Source organism: Pezoporus wallicus, unplaced genomic scaffold (genome assembly GCF_028554395.1).
Source record: "Pezoporus wallicus isolate ANWC-B61680 ecotype Strahan unplaced genomic scaffold, APGP_CSIRO_Pwel_v1 contig_3847, whole genome shotgun sequence".
NCBI lineage: Eukaryota > Metazoa > Chordata > Aves > Psittaciformes > Psittacidae > Pezoporus > Pezoporus wallicus.
The window spans coordinates 2,312,403-2,334,847 of record NW_026639842.1 but is presented as its reverse complement, the minus strand read 5'-3'; the positions used below and the strand labels follow the sequence as shown (position 1 = coordinate 2,334,847).

Below are 22,445 nucleotides of genomic sequence, written 5' to 3'. Positions count from 1 at the left end.
TTACAGAACCAAAGGGTCCGTTGTGGCAATGCCACCAAGTGCCCCTTTGTCACTTCTGAGAGTATGCACTGAATTAAGGGCCTGAACCACACAAAGATTTATGATGTTAAAATAAGATTTAGGTGAACTTTTGTAACCTGCAGCTGAGATCCAGAAAACCTGTCTGTAACTTCCTAGTTCATGACCTGCCAGACCATCTTGCTGCGTGATCATCTTCAGCCTGCAAATCTATGGCATTTTCTTTAGGTAATACTGTGGCTGTCTGAACACCACTGCTGTGTAGTGACTGGTTACATCTAAAGCATTGCTGCTGCAATAGCTTACACATCTAGAGAATGTACTTGTTTAGATCTCAGGACTGGATTTGGAGGCTTGGCCCCAATATTTACCACTCTTCCTACAATTCCTGTAATTTAAGGGTTTAAATCTAACTGTAATTAGGTTCATGTCAATGTAAACATTATGCACCTCCTCATTTACCCAACTCACCTTTATAACACAGCACAATCTTTTAAAAAATTCAGAAAAGTGACTAACAGTGAATGATTTAATTTGGTTTCCTTTGATAAAAGATACAAGAAGATACTTAAAAGTAACATCAGCTCTACAAGAATAAAAGATTTGCAATACATTCTTCATATTGATGTAAGTATGTTCTTCAGCTGTATCAGAAATGGAATGAATTCATTTAGTAAATATAACAGTGACAAAAAAGGTATCTGACAGATACCTTTGACATGGGTTGGGGCATTCTATGGCTTTTGCTTCCCCACTTCCCCATACCACCCCCCTCCAAATCCTCAAAATAGGATTTTAGAGGTATAATCTTTGGAAAAAACAGAAAGTTTTAATTTAAAATATTCCCCCCCCCCCCCCCCCAAATGTCTTTACAGTGGAGCAAAGCAATACATGCTCATATATGCTGTGAAGTCTGATAACAATGACCGTAATTATACCTTAAGTCTGCTGCAGGTTTTGCAGTGGCAGTTCATCTGGAAAGCATCAGTAAAGATGCACTCTTTGTAAACCCTAGCACTGGTGTAACAGGGTAGCACATTTCAGTGTTTAGTCTCACATGTGCAACTAGGTGGAATTTTCTTGTTCCACCACAGATGCCCATGGGAGCAGACTTGTGTGAGTACTGTGCACACTTTACAGCCTACTTGTGCCCTCATTAGATTACCAGGAATTAGAATGTCCCAGTAGCATCCTGGCTCAATATAAGAGGAATCCACTCTTTCAGACACTAAGATATGAGAAAAATTTAAGACACCAACATCCATGGATGAGGTTGACCACAGTCCTGAGCTGGCCTCCGAGGCGTGCTGCAAGGACGGACCTGGAGATCCTCTGAGTGGAGCTGACAGGCTTTAGTGCCACACAGACTTCCCAACACCTGCAAACACATACATCCCTGCTCCAGTGAGGGACATTCTTTAGTTGAAAATACTCTAGCCTCAGGACAAAAAGGGGAAAGACTCATGACAAGATCTAATAACTTTAATGGCTAGGTGGGCTTCTGAGCTTACCTTTGAAAGAGTTAAATCCTCCATTTCTGTGATGAAAATTGCAGGCATTTACTTGTGAACTGATGCTTGGTTTTTTATCATCATTAGCAGAATGACATGTCTAATAATATGAATAACACCTGATTACAAAATCCTGATTTAGCAAAACACCAAAGCATATGCTTGCACCGGAATGTAAGAATAGTCATAGTGGCACAGTATGCTTAATGGGAAGCTTGTTTTGAAGTCTTTTGCCAATAGAAGTCCCTTAAACATCATTTTTTACTGATTAGCGTCGCCCAGCCCATGAGTTGTGGTAAGCCCACATCACCCACAAGCACCTGTGATGTGTCCTCAGCCATAGGTAATTAAAAGGAAAAGGAAAGCAAAGTATGATTTTGCCCTAATAACTGTCTTATTGAGAGGCTAGAGGGTTAGAAGCAAGGTGAACAGATGCAGAGATTGGATTGCTAACCCTGTTTCCATTTCTAAAAACCCCTGATGTTATGGTGATGGGAACTACCTAAGTACCTAGAGATGCTGATCAACAAAACAGTGCTGCAAAGATGGTCAGCTGTTTTGGAATAAAAAAAAACCTTGGAACAAAAAAACTCACAGGAAAAAGGATGAAATAAATGGCATAGGATAAAGCCAGCATTACTTGTTTTCTCTCTACATAAACAAACCTTTCTTCCTCCTCAGCATCCATCACTTCATGTTCTGCATCTGTTCCCTTATTGTGCTTAAAACAAATGAGTTTAAATATTTATTGCTAGTCCACTCTTAAACCTCATTTTCTTATGAGGACTTTTTTTCTACTCAAACTTATGCTAGATTGCTGTTATATTATGTAAATCCAGCTAACTTCCACTGATGTGTGTGATAGTGTGCAGAAAGTTCTCTGGTGACAGAGACAGACAAGAGATTTTCAAGGCACAGAGGGAAGTCTGAACCCAACCTGCCTTCACAGGTGAGAGGAGCTCAGTGTTTAACTGCAGTGTGAGTTTTCAGCTCTCTTTTGAATTATTTTTGTTGAAATCTGACACAAATTAAACATCTTTCCTGCACTGAAGCTTTCTCTTTAATCTGCGAGTACAACAGTACGGCACAACATTCTACAGCACCAAGTAACACTTTATGGTTTTTTGTGCCATTTCAGGCAACAAAAACCGCAGCATATGGTAAATGACATTAGGGGAGAGGGATACCAGGTCTGAGATCACCTTAGTAACCTGAATGTGCACAAGTCTATGGGACCTGATGAAATCCATCCGCGGGTCCTGAAGGAGCTGGCAAATGAAGTTGCTAAGCCACCGTCCATCATATTTGAAAACTCATGGCAGTCAGGTGAAGTTCCCGACAACTGGAAAAAGGGAACTATAACCCCCATTTTCATGAAGGGGAAAATGGATGACCCGGGGAATTACAGACCAGTCACTCTCACTTCTGTGCCTGGCAGGATCATGGAGCAAATCAGCCTGGAAATCATGCTAAGGCACATGAAAAATGATGAGGTGGCCAGTGACAGCCAATACGGCTTCACCAAGGTGAAGGCCTGACCAATTGGGTGGCCTTCTATGATGGGGCTACAGAACTGATGGATAGAGGCAAAGCAGTTGATGTCATCTACCTGGACTTGTGCAAAGTGTTCAACGCTGTCCTGCACGACAGCCTTGTTTCTAAACTGGAGAGATATAAACTTGATAGATGAACCACTCAGTGGATAAAGAACTGGCTGGATGGCCACATGCAGCTCAATGTCCAACTGGACACTGGTAAAAAGTGGTGACTCTCAGGGATTGGTGTTGAGATCAATCATGAGACCATCTTTATTGGTGACGTGCACAGTGATAATGAATGCATCCTCAGCAACTTTGCTGACGACACCAAGCTGTGTGGTTCGGTTGATACGCTGGAGGGAAGGAATGCCATCCAGAGGGACCTTGACACTCTTGTAAGGTGGGCTGATGCCAGCCTCATGAAGTTTAACCATGCCAAGTGCAAGGTCCTACACCTGGGTCAGAGCAATCCCAGGCACAGCTACAGGTTGGGCAGAGAAGAGATTCAGAGCAGCCCTGCAGAGAAGGACCTGGGGGTGTTGGTTGATGAGAAAATGAACATGGGCCGGCTTCAGTGTGCGCTCGCAGCCCAAGAAAGCCAACTGTATCCTGGGCTGCATCAAAAGGAGCGTGACCAGCAGGTTGAAGGAGGTGATCCTGCCCCTCTACTCTGCTCTTGTGAGACCTCACCTGGAGTATTGTGTGCAGTTCTGGTGTCCTCAACATAAAAAGGACATGGAACTGTTGGAACAAGTCCAGAGGAGGGCCACGAGGATGATCAGTGGACTGGAGCACCTCCTGTATGAAGACAGGCTGAGGAAGTTGGGGCTGTTCAGCCTGGAGAAGAGAAGGATGCGTGGAGACCTCATAGCAGCCTTCCAGTATCTGAAGGGGGCCTATAGGGATGCTGGAGAGGGACTCTTCATTAGGGACTGTTGTGATAGGACAAGGGGTAACAGGTTAAAACTTAAACAGGGGAAGTTTAGATTGGATATAAGAAGGAAATTCTCTCCTGTTATTGTGGTGAGGCACTGGAATGGGTTGCCCAGGGAGGTTGTGAATGTTCCATCCCTGGTGGTGTTCAAGGCCAGGTTGGTCAGAGCCTTGGGTGAGATGGTTTAGTGTGAGGTGTCCCTGCCCATGGCAGGGGGGTTGGAACTAGATGATCTTCAGGTCCTTTCCAACCCTAACTATTCTATAATTCTATATTGCAACTAAGGATATTAGGGTCAAATCACACTCTTACTGAGATGGCTGAAAAATACCCATACACTGTTAAAGCATTTTATACACTGCTTATCTGGAAATCCCACATACAAGCTAAGTTTGATGCAGTGGTTTAAAATATGGAAGAACTTGATCCACTGATTCCAAGGATATTCCATTATTGGAAGTGCTTTGCTCAGGCTAGTAAACTATGAAGTCCAGCCAACAGATGGAGATGTTAATTTATTGTCATAAAACAAATAATCTAGAGAAGGAGTTAAAAATACTAGGCTAGAGAGCACAGAAAACTGGAAAAGAGAACAAAAAACATGTCAAAAGGCAGTATTTTTTTATCTTTTCTCCCCACCAATATGTATCTGTCTGCTTAACAGTGCTACTGTTGTTTCAGAAAATAAAGGGAGTGGTAAAAGAGGAAGCATTTAAAGAACACAAAACTGCTTTTCCACCTTTTGACTGTATTTTACTCTGCAGGGAATAAATTTGGTTTGTGCTTGTGACAAGCTCCTTTTTCACAATGGATTTCATTGCTTGTTTTAAGTGAATGTACAAATGTAACTTAGTGTGACACTGAGCTAATGTTGTACCAGCAGTATTATGAAAAATGGTTGTGTAATGTACAGTGTTGGTTTTTGCTTTCAAACAGAACATGCATTTGCAGTAACTCACTATGAGCCAGATACTACTAGCCTTCCTCCTGCCCTTAACAGCTCAGCGAGCTAGTTGAGTAAATACTTCCAAAAGCACTTCCACACCCGTGCAAGGCAGACTTTAACTTCAGTAATTAACTACCATCTTCCTAAAGGCTTCAAGCATTCACAGTGAGTGCACAAGAACCCACATCAGGAACGTTAAATGGATAAACTAAAAGAAAACAAGAGAAGATGCAGGCTGAATGATATTTTGCCCCCAAGGAGAGAAGCAGCTTCTGAAGTTTAGGGTCATGTCTTCTGCAACCCTTTCTCTCCCCTCAGGCACCAATGCAAGATGCACACTGGCACTTAACAGCTGGTGCTCCTGATTAGCAGATCTCAAGGGGTTAAAGTGTTTGCCCTTAGATAGGTACATAGGCTGAGGATCCAGCATGTCATAGGTAAAAGCTGAATTGCCTTTTCCTCCTGCAATAAATAAAGGACTAGACAAATGCTGCTGCAATAGGCTCCTTGAGGTGACCAGCAGAGTGCAATATTTCAAATCATCACAAATTTTGTAATGTTAGTTTTATAACTTAATAGTGAAATCTTCCTTCTCTTCTCATTCCCTTAAACATGGCAGGGGACCTATTTTGCTAAGCATGGAACACATGAGAAACTCTCTGTGGAGGATAATCCTTTCCATACTGTATCAGCACTGATGTCACTGTGATGGTACAGGAATAGGACAAACAAAGTTTGTCAAGAGGGGTAATACCTTTTAATATATCAGCTGTGAAGGAAAAATGAAGGCATTAAAAGTGGTTTTCAGGTTTATCAAACTATGGAGCTTATGCACCTGAAAACGTGCTGGGTTTACTTTCTTTTTCAGTTATAAGAACAATCAGCATTTGTTACATAAATGTATGAAAATTTTGGCTTAATTAAGGTAAGCTTTGAGATTTTAGTTTTATGCAATAGGCTTGAACATACTTGCATTGAAAGCAAAATCAAAAGTCCTATTTTATACATTACTAATGAAACTGCAGCAGTAGATTCTTTGAGACTGATAGAATTTTATATTAAAGCACTGTATTAAAAGGAATATTTTAGATTCTAGAGGCTCTGAATTTTTTGTGTGTTTATAAAAATAAAATGATCCTTAAATACTTCATCAAAGCCATTATTTGTGGGGGGGTTCTTTTTAAATAACCCAAACTGAAGAGTTTTCTTTGTGAATGCTTTACAAATACACATCACTCATGAATATTAAATTAAAAAGGATTTTTCTAGCTGGGAACAACTTTCAGATCTACCGGTATATATTCTCAAAAAGATATGATTATAACTCTGCATAACTGCTATAATTTTGTTAATGTGAGTCCTAAGGATGGCTATGTTTAGATACATTTGAATTTTCTTCCAGGCTGAGACTCTGACTTCCTGCAACATGCTGGTTAAATCATTAAATTCACCCTATGTTTCACACCATCATTTATAAAATGAACCATTTTTTTCCCACATAGTAAGTTGTTCTGAAGGCAAATCCATTAATGGTTACAAGGTACTTGGACACTAGGGAGATGAGGACCTAGATAGATACTCTATTTTTTTTTTCCAATACCCTTTGCACCTTTCTCAGCCCTCTTTCTGTCCCCCTTGATCATAAAGTTATCACAAAGCTGAATATATGACGTAGGAGTCTTGATGAGCCATTGTAAATGGGGGATTATTAGTACTGTTACCATTTCTCCTTGAGATGATGATGGCAATAAACATTTGTCCCAACAGAAAAAAATGGAGCACTAAGGGGAATACAGAAATGACCTGTGAAGTGCCTTTCTCTTGCAACAGGAAGTATTCAAAACCATTCTAGTTAGATATTACCTGCTTAATGCATTTTTTTAATATTTAGTATATTGTATAGATTTTGAATTAGGCCTTGAAGGGCAAAGGGACTTGCTAGGTCAAAATGAAACCCATCTTGTTATAATCTCAATGGAAGAGTCCCTAATACAGTTCTTTCTGCTGATGTTGCTAGAAGCTGAAAAAGATCTAATTAATACTTGGAAGATACTGCTGATTGGCAGCCTTTTAGCCTCACAGTCATGTGCGACACAGTATTCACAGGCAATTGGGACTGCCATGGAAGAATCACTTGTAATACTATGAAATAACAAAAACCCACATGAGAAAGAAAATTAAGGCAAAAATCAAGTGTCAGCAAGGAAGGTGAGTTGTCTCATCACAGCGTGTCTGTGTTTAGGAAGAATACAAGTGTTTTTCATGTTTGGGTGATGACTGCATGACTCATGCCTAAAAATGATGCTTCATGGTCAAAGCAAACTCATGCACAACAGCTTTATGCTGCCTTTCTTCCCTCTCAGTGTGAGTACTCTGACAAACAGGCTTTCTTGGGTTTAAAGTGCAGTATTTTCTGCCCCTTTTCTGCATTCAGCTTTGCCCTAGCAAAAAGGTGGTGAACTGTGGAAACTGAAGGAAAGAAACATACTAAAGGACAGACAGTGACTAGATCCAGGCCTGCCAGGAGCCTAACACATGAAAGAGGCCCAATCTATATTGGTAGCTGTGGTAGCGTATAGAAAGAGAAGTGGCCATGATTTACCTCTGGGGCATTTGGAGGTAAATCAGTACTCATGGACTATTACACTGCCACGGCTATGCTGTTTCCAGTACCCAAGCTAGCTGGATGTAGCACAGATATGCTACAGATTTGCAATGCTCCTAAAGCCCTAGATGCCTCCAGCTTTCCGCTGACAGCTTCTAAAGGATGGCTTCTGTAGCTGCTCCAGCAAGTGTCTGCCCCATTGAGTACTTAATGTTGCAGTGAAACATTTAATCACACCATATGAGGGGCAAACTCAATCTGATTAAAGAGGAAGGGGTCATAACTAGGGGGGGTGTAACACTACTTCTTCACTGACCATTAGTTTTAATGGCATACCAGTAATATTTACTAACCAGCTTAGTCTCAAAGGCCCAGCCTCATCTCATCTACTCCAGCCATCCTTGAAGTTCGAATAGCAGTTAGTCATCTCCTCTCTCAACAGCTAAAAGAGAGAGGGGAAGCTCTGATGGGCAATTCGTTTGCCTGAGAATTATCCTCCAGAGGTGTGTATCATTCTCCACTGATGACTGAGGAGACCTAGACAACTACGTTAGGTGAGATGCTTAATGTTACATGTTTTATACGGCTAAAGTTAGATGGAACAAACCTGGCTTGAAAAGATCTGAGTTTCTACTCTGTATTTAGGGCTCACAAATGCTAGAATCCGCCAAATATAATGGTGTTTGAGATCTGTGTTTTGTGTCTATTGCTTTCCCCTCTTCCCTCACCTCCCCAGTTTGGCAATTCTGAAGGCCATGACAAAAGAAAAAGCAAAATGGAACCATGAAAAGATAAATCAGTTGCAGTATAGTGTAGGGAAGGCCACAGAAGTAAAAAACACATTGTAAGGGTAACTGCTGTTTGTATAGTGCTCTGCTGTGAAGAAACAAGAGTATTTTCTTCCTTCAACTTGCATTGTCTGAGTGCCCACTAAATACAAACACTTGTAAATATTAAGAGTTAAAAAGGGATCTGAACAACAGCTAGAAACTACAAGAATAAAAACCATTTTCATTTGTAGTTATCCAGATGTCTGCTGCTGTAGCTGCTGGAGTTCTGCTATTGGCCAGGTGGATCATCTGATGCATTTCATGGAAAGAGGAAAAAAAGCATCAGCAAAAGACTAGTGAGGGACACGCTTTTAAAGGTAACAGAAAAGATAAATGTATTCAGGCTGGCATTTTCATTAAAAGCTTATTCTGTCCCTGAGATGAACAAAATCTGTGTGCGTCCACATATTTTGTGATCGAACCAACATATACCTGAATTAGTGAACTGCCTGTAATTTCAGACAAAATACATGTCTCTATACACCTAACAATGACCCAAATTAAAATTTTGCTGCCTTTATCAGAAACCAAAAGAACCACAATGAAAAGAACACAATGGGAAAAGCAAGCATATAAATGGAGAAGAAATAAAAGTAAGTAATGAAAATTATTGTGAAAGTCATACATACAGAGAGTATATATTATATAATGTTACTGTTTACACATTTTATATTAATACTTGAAAACTGCATGTTATAAATGTGATATGGCTTTGTCAGTACACAATCCAATGAAAGGTGATACTGAAGATTAAACACCTAGGAACAGCCTAACATTTTAAAAACTGCTTCAGGAAAACAGTGCTTCTAAGCTCACCCTGATTTTAACAGTTGCAGGGATAGAGATTCACTACTGACATGCCAGCCTTTAAGCTAATATCCTTTATCATTGCAGAAAAAACATGCAGAAACCACTCACTGTAACTGAATGCAAATGGATGCTAATTTGAGGACCAATCCCTCCTCACTTCCACTGTGCATGAGAATATGCAACATCACATTCTATACCATATAGGAATTGTTTCTCTTTTACATCCACATTCCCTCCACGTCCCCAGAAGTTAAAAATAAAAGGAATATGCCTATATTGCTACATGCATGAAATAGAAGTTAATGAGTTATATTCCATATGGGGCAAGATATCCCATAATCAACTATGGTCACTCCAGAAAATACCAGTGCACGCATCTAAATTCATCTTACATGTGCACATACGTACACATGCACACATACAAAGAGTATACGTAGCAAGAGTTACAGATGTGAATCTACTGCCTACTTATAGGCGTTCCTCAGTACCAGCCCCCATAGAGTTCTATATGATTTTCTTCTTTTAGTACCTCTTCCAGAAACTACTGGTGAATTACCTGAAAGGCATTTTATCTCCACGTGCTTAACGTGAACAAAGTTAAGAATGACACTTCTTAAACGTGCCCCAATTGGCCCCCAAAAATCTCAGAGTCCTCTTTGCAAAATTTGAATCTTCATTACAGGGAACACAGAAGTAGCTCACCCTCATGAATCTCTGAAGTTGTAAGAACTACATTTTACATTACTTTCATTTTACATTGCACAATGGTGGCAACGCTTTCATAAAACAGTACATGGAGTGACCTGAATAAAAGATGCCACTACTACAGATTCATTCTTTAATGAAGTTTATACTTAAAAGTGACTAGGCTGGTGCAGCTATAGAACTTGTGGAATAATTACACTTTAGTTAGGTAATATACATTGTACCCTTTACAGCCAGAAGACTACCATCTGGTCAATTAAACACTTCTCTTCAAATCCTTCTATGGACTGCCACATGAGATTAGCTACAGAAAAAAAGTAGTTCTTCACTCTGCATATAAACCTCCTTTTCCAAACATTTGCCCAGCTGCTTCTCAAACTGATAGCACAGTATTTCTATGACCAGCTTTTCCACTTTTCCATATTCTAACCTACCCATTGTGTGAAAAAATGCCGCCCAAATTCCTTATCTGCTTGTCTCCTCCTTAGTTTCAGTCAATGACCTCTTGTTTTCAAATTAGTCACTATCTCAAGCTGCTTACTGACATCAATACATTCCTTTCAGGATCTTCTACTGCTCTGTGGGGACCCCCTTTCGTGCTCCCTTTCCCAAGGAACAGCCCATGTCTGATCAGTCTTTCTTCACAATTCATTTGCCCCAAACCCTGGATAATTAGAATTGCTTTCTACCACACTTTCCTAGTCGCATTTTTTTTTCCAATAAAATCTCCAGAACAACAAATAACTCAAGAAATACGGCTCTTTTAGAGTAAACCCTGACTGTACAAAGAAGAAAAAAACAAAAAAGTTATGTCAATAACTTATTTGCTTTTTGTTTGAAATGTCTATATGCCATAAAGGAAACCTGCTAAAAATGCAGTCCATACAACATTAGAAAACATTAACCAACACCATCTTCCCCATGGTCACTATTTCATTTCACAACAGAAGCCTACAGAACATGCTACATTTTTATCATTTTATGAACTAATAATCGATGACTCTTTAGTGTCAATGAGTCAAAAGCTTTAAAGATTTATATGCCAAAATGTGTTTTACAAAGGAAATAAACACTGTTCTAAATAGTGAGAGTTTGCTGAGCATCCCAGGCTGGACCGTAAAACACTGTCTTATACATTTGCTATACATTTTTGCATGTAGCTGGGGGCCCAGCTCTCATTGTGATTAATTATCTGCTGGGAAAGGCTGCAAGAATGAGCACTATTTGCCTAATTGTGTTTCCAGGGTAACTCATTACATAAAAGTTACAATACATAAATGAAGCTCATTTGAAAAAATAGCCTTATAACGTATGATACGTTTACATGAACACTAACAACTTCCTTCAGAAATTGAAATAGCAATGTTTCAGTTTTATATGCTTAGCATTATTGCTGCTGAGAACTGAGACAGTCTTGTGGATAGCACAATAGTGCACAAAGCAGACCTTAATTTTTTTGGCTTTACCAACCTGCATTTTTTTTTCCTTTTTCCTAGAGATAATAATCTGTCTCACCCAAACCTTGAAGACCAGCAACATGATCAATTCAAACTGAGAACATGAGAACATGAAAACAATTAGTTTTTTTAAATCCTGATTTTTTTTTCTGCAGAATAACACCTATTTCTAATTCCACTTTTTGTCCTTTTACCGCACTCTCCTCATCGCCCCCCCCCCCCCAACCTAATCTCTCTTTTACACTGTATATTCTCCCAACCACTGTATGACACGTAGTATGTTTTATTTTCATGGGAGAAGCTGGATCCTGGGCTGAAAAATATTCCCTTATTCCCCAAGAGCATGTCAGAAATAGGCTGCTCTGGACTTGTATCAGCACCACTGAACAATAGAATTTTCTCAGACTTTGCATAAGGACTCAAAAATAAGCAGATTGAATCTATTTTAACATGAATATGGGCAAGCATTTTCTTTCATAAAATCCTTTCAGAGATGAGCTAACCCCACAACTTCATTATGATTGTTAAATCCACACAGCAGATAAGCAAAACCTCAGCAAGGGTTCAGATTAGCCAAAATCATTTGATCACGATGAGTCAGAGGGCGAATTAAGGAATCTTTTGTTTTGCCTTAAAATGTCATGGTATAAACTGCATCTGCTCAGGAGCTGACTCACAAGACCCTCAGACAATAGGGTAGCGGGGGCAAGGGAAGGACTTGGGGAGATAACCTCCGCAGCCAGCCCAGGCCAGAGTGTGTGCGCTCATCAATTATAATCCAAGCTTTTGAATGTGAGAGAATAAACCGCTGGTTTGTCTTTGGTAAATCAAATCTTTTTGCTGGGTTTTAGAATTCGGAAAGCAATACTTTAAAAGGACTTCAAAATTCATATTCGCCTTTCCTTTGACTCATCTTGCTCCAGCTAGTTCAAACACAAGAAAATAGATGGTCAGCAAACCCTACGCAGCTGCTGGCTGGATTAATATCTAAAAATCAAACCATTATCTACACTATCCAAGCCTCTCAGTTCAGAAAAATGAAAGTGGGAAGACTCGTAATCTCATTTTTTTTTAGTTTTTCATGCCAGAAACATTCAATAAAAATGTCTTGCAATATATGGAACTTTTAGTCACTACAATAAGACTGCAGGAAAGACAAGAAATAAGAAAATTCTCAACTTTCCTCCAGATCAGACAAAAAGAAAAAACCTCATCATCTCAGAGTTACCCTGAGTTTGGGGTGAGGAAGGAATATAAAGTAGAACTAAATCTAAATCAGCTTATCTTCCTTAGTTACAAAGAATCAAACTTTTAAATACATCCAGAACATTGAAATTCTCAGTAGAAATCAGCCTCAGAAAAACAGCCTCTGTCAAAAATTCAGCAAGCATTGTTATCTACAAAAACAATCCATTATAATTTTCTCTATTTATTTAAATCATGGAAGTGCACATGAAGTTGAAATAAATCACTTCTCACTCAAAACTGAACTTGTCTTAAGCTGTCTGTCAAGGAAATGAGAGGTGACTTGGTGACTGTATTAAAATTGTAACACCCATATAAAAATGGTATCGTAGTTAGATAGCTGTCATAGTTAAAACACATCAAATAGTTCTTACGCATGTTATTGTAAGGCCAGGTTCAATACCACTTAGGTTTTGTTCTTTCTGTGCTAGGTATAGGGTAAGGGTCTTTTAACTACTCTGCAGATGAATCTAGCAATAAAAATATCATAGTAATAAACTGCATGATAAATAGCAGCACAAAGTTACTGGAACAACTAAGCAAAAGGATACACTTCCATTTAAAACTTTCTGCTGACACCACATAGGAATGATAGCACTGAATGGACACTGCTTTTCTTCCAGTGTTCCAGTATCTAATAAGATTATTTCATGTGGCTGTTTGGAGTGAACGCACAAATGCAATCATTACAGACAGTAATGATTGCAAGGACAGTAAAGACAGTGAAATTAATTAAAAATGTGACCCAACAGGAAATCCTTCCTGATGCTCAGCAGAGCCAGAGGGAGTCCCACAGGCCAGCTCTGTGTGGCTCTCAAAGGCAGAAAGGTGTTTGCTGAGAGAGAGCTCCTGCGAGCTCCATGGGAGCTCTTGTGTGTCCTCCCGCCAGCTCAACCCCCCAGGTACACCAAGGGGGCATTTCTACCCTCGGTACCCATTTTACTGCCCTGCAAGTGCATTGAAATAGCATGCTTTGCTTTTTAAAACACTCTACTGCTTTCTTAAAGGGGTTGAGACCATCACACTAATGTGCCGAGTGTCAAGCACAAAACCCTCCCCTACTTGATTTCTTTTCCCCTGCTTTACGTTTTAGGAAGAGGTCCCTTGTTGGTGGTTTTCAGCATCTAAAATAATAGGAGGGATGGCAACAGACACGACAGTTGAAGATATGAATTTATAACATGTTTAATAGACTAAGCATTAGCACTAATTCAACGAGCAGTAGAAGAAGAAATTGTAAATGACAAAGGCATTTACAGTTAACTGTCTAAGAGAATGCAGGGAAGTAAATCATTACATGAAAAAGGAGCTCCTTTTCTTGTCCTACCCTATTAAAAACCTCACTACAGAGCCAAGGCATTTATTGATTGCTTTCTACTTTCCCACTGCCGAAACTAAGTACTCCTCTATTTACTTTAATTTAAAAATGCATTATTGTCTACTTTCTAATAAACCAGAGAGTGGAACAAGAAACTCAAATTATTCTAAGTTTATTCTTAAAGGTCCGGGTTTTTGGGTGGCGTGGTGTTTTGTTTTTTTTTTGGGTTTTATTTTTTTTTTGAAAGACTGAAGGCCTTAATCCTTAAAAGCCTTTCTGAAAGAAATGTTACTAGATGCTGGCCTTGCAGCTGGGCCCAGATTGAAAGTGCACTTACATTTTTATGTTTAGCGCTGAAGGACTCTGAAGTTAGCCCTCGCACTCCACATAAAAGCTTTGGAAAGGGCATTCTTTGCCACTTGTGCAATTCATTCTCTAAGAAAAGGAAATGGAAAGAAAGATTTCATGTCCAGGGCTTCAGGCCTTTGATCATTTGATGAACATTGGATCCTCAACCTGGGCCTCCAGCTTCTCAGGCCAGACAAAGAAGGCCCCGGCCGCACAGGCTGGGCCTTGGTTCCCGCCCGAACAAAACCTTTGGCGGCCGCACAGTGTGACAGCCTGGGAAAGGCCCACCTCAGCAGGGCTGAGATGCCCGCTCTGCCCTTTGATCTTTCATTTAAACCCCAGCCAAAGCACCAGGTCAGGGGATTTCGCATCGCACACCCCCATGGGCAGAGGGGAGCAGGTCAAGAACAAAATGGGGGTGACCGATCTCCAAAAAGCCCTGTGACGCCTTTCTCTGGCCAGTTTCACATGACTTGTCTGGCATTGTGAAGAGCTAAGCCCACACTTAAAATGGAATTTGACATTACATGGTACAATGGAGTCAATAAATGGCATTCTTCAGTGCTTTTACAACAAAGTCAACCCTCCCTTAAGTGGCTGAAAGCCCCAAGCTAGAAAATACTCCTATTTACTTCTTTATGCAAGTAAGTTGCATATACTTTAAATCTAGTTTTCATGACGGCCGATGACTGAAATGAGCCAAACAAACACCTAACAAAGGTCTACATTAATTTTACGACGTACCATTGCTTCTATTTTTAAAGACTGGGTTGTCACGTGGCACGTAACAAGCATTGGAAATATCTCCCTATTCCTCCACAGAGTGAAACCTGTTTTCCAACCAGCATCAAAAACTTATCTCATCCCACTGACGAATTTATTTTCAGGATAGTGCTAAGGAGAAGGCAAACGCACGACTTCTTTTAAGATGAGCAGCTAGTTCCACATGATGCTCACAGGCAGAACATTCAGTCTACGTTTGACGAGACATGTTAACAGAATCTGGAGAGAAAGAAAACACTAAACTCTTCTTTCTAAAGGGACAGGGTGCCACTATGTCCCACAGGGCTGGGACATGCAGGATGCAAGAGCTGATGACCGCGAAGCATGGAGTGTGCTTTTAAAATACATGTAAAAATACGTCTGCGCTAGGAGATTTTAAACAACTGTAAATTGACTAGAACTCAAAGAATTAAATACTGTTTCGCTCTATAAATTAATATACATTTTTACAATCAATACTTTTTCTTTAAATGCACATATCTGCGTAATGCCAGATCAAGGTGTCTTAAGAACTCAGGTTAAGAAGTAAAAAAGGAAAAGTACTATTTTTTGTTTATCTTCAACCTCCTAAAATTTCTCTTCCTCTTAAAATGCAGTTCTATGAAACTGTGAAACAAACATGGTCAAAGGAATGGAGAAGGGGTACAAAACATGAATGAAGTTGACTATTATGTGTTTTAACCTACAGTCAGGTTAAAAGACACAATAGTCTTTGAACACTCCCACTTTTTAGCTTCCTTCTTTTGAAGACAGTATCAGTATTTAAAATTTGGTTTAGTTCTAACATACAAAGATTACTTCAGGATATCTCAAGTACTTCCCACCATGAACCATTTACCTATCAATAAAAAGTAAAGAAATGGCCCCAATCTCTAGAGAATTATAGACTTCATTTTCAAGAAACAACAGTATTCATTTATGTTGACACATGATTTTCCACTTCATAAAATTACATTTTAGAGATAAGGAAACTCAGAAACAGAAAAGTTTTAAAAATTGTTCAATACTGGATGGTGGCAGCACTAGGAACAGAGTATTAGATGATTTATTTTCAGTCCTCTATCCTGTTCACTGCAGTCCTCTTCCACCTAAGAGAAAAATCTGTGCAGCACATGAGGCCCTGTCTGGTACCGTCTCTTCTAGGCGAAAGAGAAGTACTGGTGTTTGATCATCATGGCTGGACAGGTGACAGAGGACTGGGCAACACTCATGAAGCAGCCCAGGACTTAACTCACTTACCCACTAAATAAGGATTCTACAGCCTAAGGTATCTTCTTCTAAAACCTGTAATAACTATTTTAAATGAAAAGTTTAAAAATTCAAGTACTTCTCAATAGCACAAAACCACCTGCTCATTCACAAAGCATTTGCATTTGGGTTTGTTTGAAATTGCTATGAAAATAAAACTTAAGAATGCTCAGGAAAGAGTACGATTTGCCTCTAATTTATTCTCAGATTTTCTGTGAATATTGCTCCCTGCGTTGTCATGGCAACACAAGCACATCTTTCAGTACCAAGGAAGTAACAAGCCTTTTGATTCTCACCTTTGGCCATTTTATTGAGAACCATGTCAATTAGAATGTAGGTTCCACTTCTTCCCGCACCATCACTGCCAACAGAAAGGGAAAAAGAAAAAAATAAAGCCTATCAATGTGCATCTAGACTTAACATGAAGGCACCTGCCCTCAGTGTTATACTGTTACACATGGGGGAAGAGGAGAGAACAAGGGGCTAAAGTAGGATACTGAGAGAGGAGAGAAAGCTTGCACTGAATTAACACAAGCTGTTTGTGGAAGATTAACTATTAGCCTGCACAGGTAACAGGACTCTGTTCTGACTTTTTTAAGCCAAGTTGTGCTTATGCAAGAAAAGCATTTTAAACACTGGAAAAGTCACTAACCCTAAAACAGGATATCGTTTCTGTTCAGAAAGCGTACATATAATGAGCTTATAGTCACCTGTATATGTGATCAAGAATCACAGAATAAGTTAGACCAGAACACTATCAGAACATCCCACAATGTTGCTGATTGCATTTTTAACACAGTAGTCAGAGAGAATGCATATAAAGACCTATTTGAGAACCAAAATATTTGATTACTGAGGGACTTTTGATTACCGAGGGTAATCTTTCTTCACTATACATCACAAGGGTTTGGTCTTTCTTTTTACTTTTCCCTTTAATTCTTACTTAGTTGCAAAACCCAGAAAAAATATTGTGCAATTCCTAAGAAACAGCTTTAACTTTTGTTTGTACCATCAGCCCTTCCTCAGAGATGTGAGACCAAGCCTTGGGAGGGGGGAAGCTTCCTCATCTGAATGCAGCTTGTGTCCCTTTCAGAGAGCAACGTGTAATTGCCAGCACGATGCTCTTTTAGAGCTGCTGTTAGCAAACATAATTAAGACTTTAAGTAAAAGCTTTTTTTCTTTCCCTCCCCAAAATTTTTATAAAGGTGCATGTGTGACCAATTAGACTGGTATGTAGTTTTATTAATTAAGCCATTATTTTTACTGATAGCTCAATTTGTGTACAAGAATTAATGAAAAGAAAAATAATAGAACAGTGTGAAGCGTGTTATCACATTCTGTTTACAGGCAGGCTCTGAAACTTAATTTTTGCTAAGTCTCTGTAGATACAGGTTTTTTCAGTTACCAGATCACTGCTTAGAGAAAAAGAGGTAACGATAATAATTTTTTTTTTATGTCTATGAAGAGAACAAAGACACAATCTTATTAGTTAAGCTGAATAATGAGTAAAAAGGCAGCGATCAGGCCCAATAAAAACAAAAACTACTGAGCTGATAGTAGACATTTCCATCCATCACAGTAAGTAACGAGGAAGAAACTTGAAGGCTCTTCATTCTGCATCAAATGTTTCTCTTCTCAGGCTTCCTGAGTGCAATGCAGACAAGCCTCCTCCAGAGCATTCACCTCTGCAGAGGGCCTCCTTGCAACCAGTGGAACCCTGCTGAGCCACACATGAGAAACATATTCTTTCCCTCCTCACTCCCACCCAAAGTGGAGGGCCACATGTCAAACAACCTGCCTCTTAGCAGGGCTGGTTTTCTATCTTCCTTATCTACAAGAATATAATCAATAAATGAGTGCAACATTCTCCTTAGAATCTCCAATAGCAAAACCAATCATTAACATTATTATTATAAAGTGTTTCATTGGCCCGCCGAATAGCTTTTGCGTGCATCTATCAGAATGTCAGGCCTAAAGATAAACTGTGCTTAAAGGATTAGTCAATCTCTGAGTAGGTTTTTACTCCCTGACATTGCTCTCCTCTTACCATGATCACTAATAGCAAGCAAAGAAGAAATAAAACATAATTGAATGTTAATAAAATAGACTGAACTGGAAGGGAATGCAAGCAAACACTATATCATTTTGAAGGAGATTTATGAAATTGAAATGTTACTTGTGTTGGAAAGGGTGGCCATACATTAACAAGTCTTGGCACAACATCTATGAAGTCATAGGAAAGGATTATTTTATTACGAAAACAGATCCCAACTATTAATTAGTATTAAAATCCAGTTGAATTACATGTAATACCTTAATACCTTCAGCCTACCTCACTATCCATCTAGTGATTCGTCTAAAGCTTTAATTTGCTCATATTGTTTATGTCTATATTAAACTCTTACACATAAAAATCTCTCTAAAGCTATTTTAGAAATTGTACTTGCCTGCAATGAACAACTACTGGACAAGAGCGACCCCTGTAGCACTTGTTTACTTTTCTGAAATAAAACAGACACAAAAAATTAATTGAGCATATTACATACTGCTTCTTTTGCCAACTGTCAAAAATAAGCAAAAAGAAAAAACAAATATTGCAGGTTGATAATTTCCTTTTATAATAAGCAGTTGTTACATACATAATCCTGTATCAAGTGCTTCTGCTTTGCTGCTGTAGAAATCCCAGAAAACATATTATCGTTGTTGGATAGGCAAAATAAATGAGCTATTTTCTCAAATGTCTCATGTCTTAGCTCCAAAACTAAGATTATCTTGAGATGCTTTAATTTTCAAGCCAACTTTGAGTTCATGAGCTTGTTCAAAGAAATATCGAAGAGCATCAAACTGAATCCAAAACTAAAAAGGCTATTCCACCATACTTTGTACAGTATGTGCCGATTTGTTAAACCAGTTCTCCCCAGAAAGACAAATACCAACTCCTGAAAAGTTTTTCACAAAATTGTAAAATGTAACACGCTGTGGTAAAAATAACTAAACCCATCAGAAGCTTTACTGCTTTGGTTCCAGTGCAGAAGTCTTATATTTTTAATATTTACACACTATTGTCTTTCACACCTTCCTGGTTATACACTCTCAGTGGCCAGAGAATCTATGTGAAATCAATCAATAAAAGTACAGCTACAGAACAGGTCTGCTGGTATGTAAATTCAATGAAGGAATTAACTGGTGCTGAAGCAAACCAAGATACTCAGTCTAGGAATGGAGCCCACAAAATTGGTTTAGATCTATTTAAATTGCCTTACAAAAAAAAAAATCCCAAACTCTCTCTTCTCCTCTCGGATATATTTTGCATGTCAAGTATGTTACAAGCCCCCAAAACCATAAAATATGCACACATATGTTAACAAGACAAGCTGAATAAAGGCTAAAATGGGAAAGCATTGCTTCAGGAAATCAAAACCTTTCATTCAATTTGCTTGATGAGATGTTTGAGTTTACTGGAGCTAGAAGGTTTCCTATAAAACCTTTTCATAGGGTAGCTTCCAAGGGGTGCCCAGACCCGCCAAGAGTTCCTAGCTCAGCAGTGTTATATAGGATCCTGACTGCTAAACTGAAGTGAGCTGCTGGAATTTGGCAACTGTGGTACAATGATATTATGAATTTTAAAGCATAACTAACCTACTGAATCATTTAGTTCTTGGCTGTTCATCTATTCGCTAACATCTGTGCTGTGAAAACACGCATATATCTTTAAATATTGCTTACAGTATAGACTAAAGATGCCTAAACTTCTAAATCTGACAAGAAGTCAAGATACCTGGAACTCAACCCAAACAGGCCACGGAGATGTTGGTGTTGTCCCAAGAAGCTGTGTTTTCACATTCTGCTTTTTATTATTTAAGTTTCAAACCAAACTTGTTAACAATATTAAATTCATGCAATGATTCCATTTAAACATTAGAATTCAGGATTTTTTTTTCACAATTCTTACTCTTGCGCTTACTGATGTAAATCATACTTGCAGAGACATTCTGCCTCTATTTATATTCCTTGGATGTAAGTAATTAATGCAGTAGAACAATGTTCTATGAAATAAGTGACAAGGCATTGAGAAGCACCTGAGTTTAGAAGTTAAATGGACCATTTATAATGTCCATAAATGCATGTACATGGAAGCACTACCAAGCAAAACTTCAGTGAATTAAGCTGCAGGATGGTTTTCACATGAATGAACCATTCAGTTCTTGGTGATCATATCTGAGGATCTACTCCTTCTATACAATATAAAACCTGATATTAATTTTTTGTATTGTACTGTAAATTATATTTGAAACATTTGCAACAGTGTCTGTCAAAATCAGTCTGCATTCTCCTATGTGCAGCTGGTCGTCGTTCCATCCCCTCCACCCCCCATCATGTGCATTATAGTAAAGAGTTGTTTCTGCATTTAAGGTATTAAATAAAAGCTAATAACTACAGAGGGGTATTTCCCACTTCTTTTTCTGCTTGTGTGGTTCCTTTGTTCCTTGTATGGCATCAGTAATAAGATATTTTCGTGTTGTGACTAGCCATCTACCAAAGTCCTAATATAATTTCAATGAGAAACTTGATCTCAACCTATCAGTAGATCAGACCTCTCAGTAAATCAGACAGCCAGAGACACATGTTAGGGAAAGACACCTTATGTTTGTCAGTTTTATTGAAGGCGTTTCAAACATTTTCATTATCACACATTTCAGAAAACACATTATAACAAAGGGTTTCAATCCAGCTGGTTCATAGATTTGTCTATATATATAGTTTATGAAAATATTTAGAAGTGCAGCAACGTCTCATTTCATTCTTAGTTCTGGCTAATGAGAGTGAGCTGAAATTCATCAGTAAGCAAAGTTCTTAAATGTTGAAGAAAATATATATATTATATATATACATATACAGGAAGAATTAACTCAGAAAGAATGATTAGTAATACAAACCAACCCTTGGCTCATTGAGTGAAAAAGAAATCATCATGCAAACCATCAGCAAGCAAAGGTCAGAGGTCGTTAGAGGCTCAGAAAAGGGGTTTCCCACATTGTCCCTGCAGCAGAGTCACAGTTTCCAATGATCACTTTTGTGACTATGCAACTGGGCTCATATTACTAGCTGCAACATCACAAAAATGACACTGGCAACCGCTAATTAGCTGGCAAAATAAGAATTTGTCCATTTTTAAAGTGAGCAGTGTTAGTAAATGCCATTGCACACAGCGAGAAGTGATAGCATAGTAGATATATATTTTAAGCAAAGCCCTCACATGTGATGCTAATTATCTTTTAGCTTAGCAGTCCCTCTTTAAAGTGTAAATGTGCTCCCTCTGGGCTCGAGAAATATTTAATGACACATATCAGTGCATGACTAACAAGCTAGTCCAGAGCAATAATGATTGGTCTATTGTTCAAAATGAAATTAGGACTCCAGAAGCATTTAAAACTGACCAGTGGTTTCTGTAGTAGCCTCACCTCTCAGGGACTGTCTTTGACACAGATTTTAAAAATATATAGAATAATCTCTTTTTGTGCAATTTGCACCTATGTTACGAAAGTATGGTAGATAATTCTGCAAAGTTTAAGGTATCTGCTAGTTGCAAAATCATCTAAAACACTGTCTGATACATAGTGAGAGAAATGTAACCTTTCAGTTTTCAAAGAGACTTGTAAAATTTACTTAAATAAAAATTTTAAGGTCCATATTTCCACAGACTCTGGGCAAGGTAATTTTGGGAATCCAATTTTTCTTGGCGATGAATTACAAAAAAATAGAGGGTTGGTTATGTATATGCTTAATTTCATATATGTATGTGAATATATAAATATACACACATATCCATATATATATACAAACACACTGAATGCACATAAAAACATAGATAAGATTAAGAGAAATGAGAGCAGCCCCTTCTTTGCGCTACCTTACTATGAGTGTGGTAACGCTATCAGGCATTTATTGTGGGGCCTTTGTGACTCAGCTGTTGTAATTCAATGGAGTTTGTACTTTGAATAGAAAGCTTCAGGTGCAAAACATGGGTTGTACAAATGAATTCCAAAGACATTATTTTAGCAATAGTGCATTAGGTTTCTTGTCATTAAAAAAAAAATAAAATCAGGAAAGTCAGATGACCAAGAAAACTGAGATTCATAAACCAGCTA

General features: G+C 38.7%; 1 protein-coding gene across 3 annotated transcripts in view; it reads right to left on the bottom strand.

Annotated features, from left to right (window-relative positions):
- The window catches only part of PTPRN2 (protein tyrosine phosphatase receptor type N2), a 655,166-nt gene that overhangs the window by 9,099 nt on the left and 623,622 nt on the right, over positions 1–22,445 (bottom strand). For all 3 annotated transcript variants that reach the window (XM_057416429.1, XM_057416426.1, XM_057416428.1), the window contains 2 exons: positions 18,744–18,797; positions 16,593–16,657 (listed from right to left, as the gene is read on the bottom strand). In XM_057416429.1, the coding sequence (XP_057272412.1) occupies positions 16,593–16,657; positions 18,744–18,797 (119 nt within the window). The remainder of the gene's footprint in view (positions 1–16,592; positions 16,658–18,743; positions 18,798–22,445) is intronic.